The sequence below is a fragment of the Hyalella azteca genome, unplaced genomic scaffold, assembly GCF_000764305.2.
Source record: "Hyalella azteca isolate HAZT.00-mixed unplaced genomic scaffold, Hazt_2.0.2 contig15213, whole genome shotgun sequence".
In the NCBI taxonomy this organism is placed as follows: domain Eukaryota; kingdom Metazoa; phylum Arthropoda; class Malacostraca; order Amphipoda; family Hyalellidae; genus Hyalella; species Hyalella azteca.
Genome location: NW_025945070.1, coordinates 8,809 through 19,707, shown reverse-complemented (window position 1 = coordinate 19,707; position 10,899 = coordinate 8,809). Strand labels below are relative to the sequence as shown.

Here is a 10,899-nt window from a genome sequence, read left to right as displayed (position 1 = left end):
AACCATTTTAAAATCCCTTCTATTTCATGACAGCGGGCGTTTCCTTTGGTTCGTACACCGTGTGGCTTCGCCGCAACAACCGCATGTGGACCTGGCGCACCGGCCAAGTCATGTCCGGCTTGCCTGGTTCAGGACTTTGGGGACCGCTCGAGCCCAACGATAACTCAGACTGTGGATTTCTCTTGTTCCATAACGCTGTCCCCTCCCTTGGGGACTTGCCATGCACACAAAATTCATTGTATGTGTGTGCACGGCAGTGATGTCCGGATGACCTGTGCTCTGCAGCGATGTCCGAATGATGTGTGCACTGCAGGCTCAGTTGTCAATAACTAGTAGGTTTTTTAACAACAAATTGAGATGATGGCAGATTTGGTGACGCAGTTTTAGCTGGAATAAAATGGCTGTTTACTTGAATGCATTAAACTATCTTTCCATTGTGTGGTCCCAAACACGTAACTGTGCCCTGAAATGCACCCAAAAAATGAAGAACTAGTAAATTATTAATATTTTAGTGCACTCAGCACTCATGTACTGTAGTTTTGCACACCTTGCGATCACAAAAACACCCTGTAATGTAGGTCCGACTCGACTGCTAGGCTATCTTGCGGCCGGGCAAAAATTGTCGCAGTGACATTAAAGCGCATTTTCTCCGGCCTTGATCTGGCTGTCAGAGTCTTTCTCAATACCAGCAATGGCGTGACTCTGAAGTCGACGAAAATTTGAATTTGATAAACTAACGTCATTCATCCGCCACTGGTTGACGATGGTCAGCCTTTTTTTCGTCGGTGTAACTTTTTCATGCCTTGCTGTTTATGGGTCTAATTTTACGATTCCTTGCACTTTAAAGTAATTTGCGTTAAAAGTCGATCGTTTCAGTGGTCGACGCTTTTTCTGGAATGATTTTACGTCAATTTACGGGCCACTACTGACGTACACTCAAGCAAATCTATGCGTACCAACGACGAGCCAAAGTGTCCATCCCGGCTTGTCTTAAAATGAGTTGGCAAAGGCGCGTAAAGCGCCACTCAGCCAGCCGGAGCGCGTAATTCAGGCACTGACGACGGACAATATGGCAGCTTGCGATAAATAATTTTATTGAAAAAAAAAATCATAACAACTTTTTCATCATAACACAGACAGGCGAATGATGTCGCAAATGTAACGCTAGGCAGATTTTTCGTATAAGAAATAAAATTCTAAACTTTTAACATTTGAGATAAATTTAAGTTCAAATTAAGGTATTCAACAATACAATTGTAATAATTCATATGTAAGATGTATCCAATTAAGGCTCTGAATGCACTCTTAGTCATATACTGAGGAAATAACTCCGAAGAACATGCATGGCATCGCTTGGTGTATAAAATGAAATAATTATTGAAATTCCTATTACACTCATTATAATACAGTTCTTTGAATATGTCCTATCATGTTGACATATGACTGGGTTTAATTATACATGTTTTATCGAGATATTTACATTATGTGAGCATCTTACAATTAGCTGTATCATTTAGATACAGGGTGCGCCAGAGAAACTTACTTATTTGAAAAATTCCTGTGCGGTTAATTGGTCGGGTAGAGGGGCTTCTGAAGGGGAAAGTTCCCAAGTTTGTTTCTCAAAGTTTCTCAAATTAATTTGCTGCTGTGCAAGAATTAACTGAATGCGATTTTGTTGCCCGTCGAAATGCATGTGAAATGCTGGTTGACAACCTGCCTGAAGACGCGGTCGTTTTTTTCAGTGACGAGGCTCACTTCCACATTTCCGGCTGCCTCAACAAGCAAAACATGCGTTATTGGTGTGGTGTAAATCCATGTGAGCTTCACCAGAAGCCACTTAACTGTAAGCGAATTACTGTCTGATGTGCGACGTCGGTAATGGGAATTATTTTTTGAAGAATACGAACGTGCAGTTACCGTTAATGGAGCTCGTTACAGGAACATGATCGAGGAATTTTTTTTCCAAGACTCGAAGAAATGAACGTTAGGAACGTGTGGTTTCAGCAAGATGGAGCCACATCACACACAGCACGAGACTCAATGAATTTATTGCGACATCATTTCCCCGACCGCCTTATCTCTCTCAGAGGCGATCTCCAATGGCCGCCACTCTCTCCAGATTTGATCCATGCGATTTCTTTTTATGGGGTTATTTGAAATTTCTGGTTTATGTCGATCGACCACGGACCTTAGCACACCTCAAGAACAACATTCGCGACGTCATTGCCAAAATACCGATTGATTTCAAAAATCGACTTCATCAGTGTATGCGCAATGGGGGCCGTCATTTATGAGATGTCATTTTCAAGACTGTATTAAAAAAAATTTGGGAAACTATATTCTCAAATAAAAAAAAATTAAAACAATAATTGAAGTACTTTTGTTTTTATTGACCTTTCAAATAAGTAAGTTTCTCTGGCGCACCCGTTCATGAAGTATTGTTGAAGTCACGACTTATGCTGTTTTCATGACTTTTCACGACTTCTGTTTTCACTCCGGGGTACCCAAACTTGTTGCACTCGTAGCCAAAGGAGGTAATTCCGCAGAGATAATCCCCGCACGTCATGGGGCCACCACCGTCTCCCTTACATGTTGTCTCGTTTCCGTCTCCAGCACAGATCATCGAGTCGGCAATAGCTGACGCTCCATAGAAGCTCCTACAAGTTTCGTCGTCGACGATGGGCACGCTGGCGTACTGCAGGTTACCTGGAGTACTGCCTCCGGGGCTCAAGGTTCTCCATCCAGAAACGAAAGCATTTCCAGAGAAGTTCTGTCCCTGAAAAGGCAAGGTCACCCCGGACACATACGTGTTAAATTCAAGAGAGGAGTCAACTTTTAATAATGCGATATCGTTCTCAGCTGTGTTAACGTTGTAACTTTCGTGCGCGATGATCTGAACTACGCTTCGTGATTGCTCTGTCCCGTCGTCGTATTGCAATCTGAGATTTCCAGCCACAAGCTGTAATTGTAGAAAATCAGTTTTATTAGTGCGGAAGTAATATATATTACAATTCGAGATACCTCCTCTAAAATAGCTATGGAATGATAGCGATTAATAAGAATGAAAGTGTTTTCATCATACGATACATGTATCGATCAAGAAATGCTCTGTCATTTCGTGCTGAACCTGAACTAGTGTATAATCTCGTAAACGATTGATGTGAGGATCAACGAATTGGTGTATAAGATGTCGTTGATGTGTATCAACGAATTTCTAAATAAGTGTTTTTCGAAGACTAATAAGCATCATTTGAGGGTCTTTTTCTACAACTTCAACCATGAATGCTAGTAAAAATTCAACTAAGCATGTATGCAGGATTGAACTCATTTCCGTTGTGTGTACCAGAGCAGAACGAGAACTGAGAGGAAGACTAAATTTTTGGTAGTAAACGTGCGATCGAAATTTGGAATAACATGCACTAGGCTTTACTTTGAGAAAAAATATGTGTTTCTTTAGCTCTACCTTTAGTGTAAATTAATCACCTTATGTTTGTTGTAGAACTAGACTAGATTGTAAAACAAATGTACATACTACCAGGTTCCTATGATCATCGTGGTCGAAGTATCTGACAGTTTGCAGCAGTGATCATAGTATCAGTAGCGTAGACGATAGCCCCGCATAGGAATTCATTGGGGATGCCAGACACGTCATATAAACCCAGCTGGTAGGGAAACTGACCAGGACGTGCATCTTCGCCACCAACTATCTTGTTCTGGCCACTCCTGGACCTTGGGATTGTTGACGGCGGGACCGCTGAAAACATTCAATCATTTCGGGATGTCAATCGTAAACATCAGAGTTTCTGTCTGAAAGATTTTAATGCAGTGATACAATACACTAATTTATCAACTTGTTAGATTTATGCAAGAATGTAGATTGAAGTATCCTAGCATGAACCATGTAGCACAAATCACACCATTGACATCGTCAATGGTGTGACTTGATGTGTGATTTATTTGCTCTGTGATGTGACTAAAGCTTTCTACAAGTTTTGGCACACCGAACTACTATAGAAAATCGTGCAACTGAACCTTCACCCTTCCTTTATTGAAACGCTTACAGACTATCTTGAAGGTAACAGCACCCATTTGATATCATCCATATTCAAACTGCAGAAAATTATCCAAAACAAAGCCTTTGGATTCATTACAGATACACACTGGTCCGACTTATTATATTCCCAAACACTAAACGAACATTGTGCTATTTCCACAGAAAGACAGTCCTTCACCAACTATAGAGCACGGTAAACTTGGTCCACCATCAAGACATATGATCTCATCAATCAACTAACATTGCCCCCCCCCCAACGCCTAAGCAAGGCAGAACCGGCCATTCAAAAGTTCAAAAATGCACGCACTAGGACCCTTGCCTCTGTACACGTAACCACCAATCGCACAATCCACATCATCATCCAATACACTATGATGGACCTGAGCATGAGCATAATTACGCTTACGGACAGACAATGCGCATCGAGAGTGACTCACACAAACAGACGAGACAGAAGACCTACCGACAAGCCCCAGAATCTCGAATGACTCACCAATCTTATCATCATCATCACCACCAGCACCATTACCCCCTGTATCATCATATCAACTTTTTAAGAACAAATATATTCTAAACGACAAAGAAGGAAAGAAATTAAATTCCCTCGCAAATAGAGTACATATCCTTCATATTTATCCTGAATAGTACTCAAACTTGAAATAATTTTTCATAATTAATGAACCACCAACCTCCTCCATCACTCCTTAAGTAAACCTTCCAAGGCCCTGACTGGTATCCATCTCCCTTCCCCAAACCTAACTAAGCCCATACACCAGCAAAAAACCTAATTATGCGCTATGCACCTTTCTTCGTCTCACAGTGACCTTTCCATTATTCCTTTCCTTCTCCTTTGTGGCCACTCTGTACCACATCTAGCTCCTTTCCACACTTTCCAAGTCAGACCCCAACAAAAACGACAACAAAAAACAGGACAAAATTTGATTTAAACCAGTGGTTCCCAAACTTTTTCAGGCTGGCGCCCCCTTTGGCTCCCTAATGAATTTCTAGCGCCCCCCCCCCCCACAGACATAAGCCTCTTTCTTGAAATTTAGGGGAAATAAATTTTAAAAGAGAAAGGTTAAACACAAATGTGTATTTCACAAATAGAACCCCAATTAGTGAACCAATATGTTTTTCGGGTGTTTTAACAGTTTCATCACCAGAAACCTAGTACTTCTAGGGCGAATTTACGTCCGGACTCGTGGCCGGTCTCACCACCAATCTCTAAATTCAAGTATCAAGTAATATCTCCCAAACTAATGAACGCAGCTCTATGAAACTTGGAACACGCATTTATCAGAACCTAACGGTGATGTTTAGCTCGTAATTTTTTAATTTCACCTTCATTTGTGCGTTACGCGAATATTGCGAAACAGGCCGAAATTCACAGTGATCAAAGAATTTCTCCCAAACTACTGAACAGATTTGAACGAAATTTTGAATATACATTCCTAACTACCAAACGGTGATTTTCAGCTTATAAAATTTTTTCCGATTTTACCTCCGTTAGCGAGTTTTTTTTTTCATTTCACAGTCATTCTTGATTTCACACTTCCTTATATTCGGCCCGTATCGCCGGGTAATTTGTCACTTAAATTTGCGGCGATCAAGAAATTTCTTCTAAACTATAGAACGGATTTCAACGAAACTTTGTATATAATTACCTAACCTCTCAACGGTGATGCTTAGTTCGTGACAACTTTTATATTTTGCTTTCGTTCGCGAGTTATACAGATATAGGAGGAACGACCGGCTTTTCTAGCGGCCGGTTTAACCAAGAGCCGTAGACGTATAGCCGTATGACTCGCAAACGAAAAAATTGTAACGAGCTAAACATCACCGTTGCTGAGGTTAGGTATTTAAATAAACTAAGTTTCGTTCAATCCTGTTCAGCAGTTTGGAAAATATTTTTTGATTACTGCGAATTTAAACTCGTATTGCTGTTTAAATCACGAATGAAGGTGAAATGAGAAAAAAAACTCGCAAACGAAGGCACAATCGCAAAAAATTTTCACGAGCTAAACATTACCGTTCGGTAGTTAGGACTGCAAATTCAAAATTTCGTTCGGATCTGTTCAGTAGTTTGGAAGAAATTACTTGATCACTGTGAATTTCGGCCCGTATTGCCACATAACTATGGCAAAAACAAACGATAGCAAAATTCAAACAATTTTTACGAGCTAAAAATTATGGTTAGGTCCTAACGAATACGTGTACTAAGTTTCATCGAGTTAAGTTCATCAGTTCGAGAGATATTCCTTGATCGTTTTATTTGGAAATAGGCCGTGAGACCGGCCGCGAGTCCGGCCGTTAATTTGTCCGAGACGTAAACTCAGGAAAGGTTAAAAAACAGATCTGGGTGACAAAAGCATCGCTGGAAGTCATGCGCTGCACGTGTTACGGACAAATCGTCAAACAAACGTTCGAACTTCTGACTTCGACTTCGGACTTCTGCCCCCCTATCGCCCCCCTACCGCCCTCTTCTTCCTTACCGCCCCCCAAAATCCAGCGCCCCTAGGGGGGCGATATCGCCCACTTTGGGAACCACTGACTTAAACCCATGCACGGAATTCCCTTCACAGCGATTGTGAACAATTGTTCACGCTTGGACTCGAATGTATATTTATGTTCTTTATTATGAAAAGAATATAAAAAGGTAATAATATACGTTTAAAAATTACTTTTTAAAGACAACACTTCCAAAAAATCCAGTATCTCCAATCTTACAGATGTAGGTACAATGAATTTCTCATCTAATTTTCGAAAATTAAAAAAATTTACTTATTTTTTTTAATTTTTATTCTGTTAATTGATACATGCATTGCCTCTGATTTCACACAAGTTTGCAAAATTTTAGATCAACTAGACACGTAAAAGTGTGTCAAATATCAGTTATAAGATTTGTAGCTGACAAAATTATTTTTTCACTTTTTTTAATATTAAAAAAAATTTTTTTTTAATTTTTAAAATCATTTATTTTGACATTTGATTCATGCATTGTCTCCAACTTTAAACACGTATGCAAAATTTCAGATCGATAGGATAAGTAGAAGTGTGTTAAATTTTGATTATAAGATTTGTAGCAGACAGACAGACAGACAGACAGACAAGAAGTGAAGTTAAAGAGAAGTGTTGTAAAAAAGGAGTGAAAACTAATTGCCTTTAGACCCTTTGATCTCGGTTACATTCACTGTCGTCCAGCTATTTCTGTCTAGTGACATAAGCCTTAAAGTACCGAAATGTCCAGTCAGTCCTGAAAGGGTTAGCAATGTACCGTGATGTTTTCGAAATTGTTTCTAAAGGTTCGATGGTAAGATGCTCGAAGTCCGGTAACTTTCTGTACATTAAAGAACACTTTCTTTCAATTTTTGGGGGGTTTTTTGTACCGCAATCGCCATTCTCAAGTGTTTGTGTTGATTTAATCTTTTAAAAGAATGTGGGACTCTTGTTCCACATTCTCACAACAGGATGATTTTCAACGAAATTTGGTTACAACAGGAAATGCACGAGAGGGAATTTGATGACCTGGCCAATTGTATTCAAAGATTTCACATATGCGTTCAATTTTCTTGATACTTCGCTCACCGAATCCCGAGGCTACCAAGACACACAGGATGAACAACTTCATGATAATCGTCTCCCTAAAGCGGCAAAACGTAGCGCTGCATGACGGAACTGAAGCTTTTATCGGAGAGCGATGGGAATTTTTACCACCTGCGCAGAACACTTCTGTGTTTATCTCAAGTATATTCAGATAATAACGCAGTGTCATCTTGCTATCGACTCTTATTTACGAACCATATTCCAAGCCTCCATTATACTATAAGCTACAATTAAAATTTTATTCAGTAGTGTCTCTTACGTGCGTACAGATGCAAGTGGGCACATTCATTTCGTTTTATACTATCAAATATCAATAACAACTCGCTTCCAATCGCTTCCAAATGGGTGATTTTTTATGACACCACTTTAATTTTTCAAATTAAAATCCGATCCCCAAAATAATTGGCAAATGGAAACGTTGCTAGGTGTGTAATGCATCGTTGCGTTTCCCCGTAGGTATTTGTTGAAACAATATGATTTGAGTACGTACAAAATGCTTTGTTATTTTAACTGTTCTATTACTATTAAAATCTTCATTTGTGACATTTCGTCAGCAATAAAATTATCATTTATAAATCAAAATTCTATGCATCGGTTTCCTTTTTGAAATGGCGGTCAAGTATCTTCTGAGGTTAACTTTTCATGCCGTTCTTTGCTGAATCGAGGTGAGGCGATGTTGCGAGTGCAGATCAGTCGTCAAAATGAGAGATCCTACAGGGACCACTAGTAGGAGCATGAACTTCAACTAAATCTCTGAACGAAAATTGCCTAGCCTATACGACTAATTATTCAAAAATTTACTGATGGAGCAGTTAAGTCATGTTCAATTTGAACTGTGATACCGGCTATAGGCGGACGACATGGATATACCGTAACAATTAGCTGAGAGCTGTTATGAAAATGCCAGCGTTGCCATAATAACTAAGAAGCAGGGGTGTAGCGATGTGTTCCAGTGTTCCGTAAACTTTGATGGGGACTCTGCACAGGGAATGACGGAGGGTGTGATGCCACTAAGAAATTGTGGAGAAAATGAGATGTGGCACATGACATAACTGATAGAGGCAGGAAAGAAAAGAGAAAGACGAAAAGGGCACTATAGGGCATTTGATTTTTGTTTTTCTCCTGGGGCTGTGTTCGAGTTGGATGAAGAAGGCTTAGGATATTTTGCACGGATGAATGTGCATGGGAGGCATGGGGTTGGTGACGAGAATTATTTGTGTTATTCTTATATTTGTGTTATCATTTACACATTATTTAAATGAAAATAAAGATCGGTTCTGTTTCTATTTACATGTTTTCAACTCTCGTTGTTTTGATTAACTGCTTTATTTTTAAAATTTTCACATTAAATGTGATATTGATGATACTACAATATGGGTGATGGTGGGGAGAGTGATGATGGTGATGAGATGATAATGTGGAGGGTGGTGAGTTGCTCGACACCCAGAAAATAGAGTTTGAGATTTGAATTAGAGTAAATCTTCAATATCGTTTTAGATGTGAGGAATCCGCTGTAATTTCAGTTAGTCAGCTTAGCCAGGGCAATTGAACCCGGAAGCATTAATTGCTCCAACTCCCATCCGCTCGCACCATGACCGGTTCAGTAGCTAGTGAGGTTGGTGGTTATATTGGCAATGGTGGTGGTGAAGGACTACAGGCCTACTGACATAACCTCTACGATCGTACAGCATCCCATTTGCTCACGAAAAAAAGATTAAAACAAACCGAAAGAATTATGATCATTTTAATAGAGGAAATTAAAGTGTAAAAATATAAACTTGGTGTGTGTTACATTAGCCGAGGTCACCAATAGAACCCTTGAAGCTCCTAATATTTGAAGTAAGATGATGTTATAGGCTGGTTACTGACGGATGGCTTAATCCGCCGCTGATTTGTGGTCATCTGGAAATATGCTAGGCGTTCCGTTCAGAGCTGTTTGGTGCACAAATTTGGTGGTGCACGGCTGCGTTCCCGTGCCACGGAGACGGTGGCGGTCCCATGACGTGCGGGAATTATCTCTGCGGAATGGAAACGCAGCCTGCACCACCAAATTTGTGCACCAAACAGCTCTGAACGGAACGCCTAGCATATTTCCAGATGACCACAAATCAGCCGTGAAATAAGCCATCCATCAATAACCAGCCCATGGTATCATCTTGCTTTAAATATTAGGGACTTTACGCCAACATATTCTGAAGCGAAAAGTCCAGATGGAATGATCGTCCACCACTGAACGTTGCATTGAATCATCACTTCATACCTTGACTTTAGTTCGAACTGTAGCTAGCGGACAACGGACTTCGACCAGTCAGCCCAGCTGGCCAGTGGAACTACATGAATCCTGCCGTGCACCACCAGACGATCACTTTTAGCTCACAGCATCTTGGGTTAGGTTTTAGATAGCATACATCTGTTTCAAAATTTATCGTCCTACGACGAGTGGCCGTTCGATCGAAGGCTGATTCGACACGCGGGACAGATACAGACGGGTCGGTGACGGGCATCATATTCACTGCAAGGCTCCGGCGCGCTCCGTCCGGATGGTGTAAAATTTTTTTCACACATTGGCAGCCGATGCTGGACCATACTACGTCTGGCTACTTTCCTGTGGGCTGATTAATCTACTTCAATGGATGTGATTTATCCGGTAGCTTGCAGCTTATAATGTTACAGTCAAGAAGTGTTATAGGCTACGTTATTGAAGGAAGAGATCATTATGGTCCATTCGAAGCCCGGCAGTGGTGGTCTCCGACGGGCGTTCCTTCGGAATTACCTTCTTTGCATACGAATGTGACATGTTTTGGAACCCCTGATTATGAGTGTACACCGAATAGTCGTCCTTCGTAAACTGGATCCTCGCCAACGCATGAGCCGCGATTGGAACTATGCTCTGTGAACATTAACCGTGGTAAAGCACAAATAATGTGATGACAAATGGATGCTGTTGCAAAGCTCGAACAACTGTATAAATCCATCTCTATTCTCGAGCTTCGTCTTATGATTTATATATGGCTTATTGCGCAATTAGGTTTAACTCGCAAACAGATTTTACCATTTCGTTGTTCACCGTAAAATATCAAATTAAGTGGTCGAAAGTTAGTATCACAATCAAAGAATAAATTTTAGCTGGAATTCAATATTTTAACGTGTAACTAAGTGTCATATGAATGATATCAATAATAATTTCAGTAATTAATTAAACTCATCGAGCTAATAAAATTCCGACGAGTTGATAAAGTTAT

General features: G+C 40.3%; 1 protein-coding gene across 1 annotated transcript; it reads right to left on the bottom strand.

The window, feature by feature from the left end:
• Positions 1-2,428: 2,428 nt before the first annotated feature.
• LOC108667907 (trypsin-1-like) lies at positions 2,429-7,695 on the bottom strand. Its single transcript, XM_018155008.2, has 4 exons — positions 7,640-7,695; positions 3,572-3,754; positions 3,022-3,035; positions 2,429-2,959 (listed from the first exon to the last, which is right to left on the bottom strand). The coding sequence occupies exons 1-4, from the start codon at positions 7,680-7,682 to the stop codon at positions 2,429-2,431; spliced, it is 771 nt and encodes a 256-aa protein (XP_018010497.1). The 5' UTR covers positions 7,683-7,695.
• Positions 7,696-10,899: the final 3,204 nt, after the last annotated feature.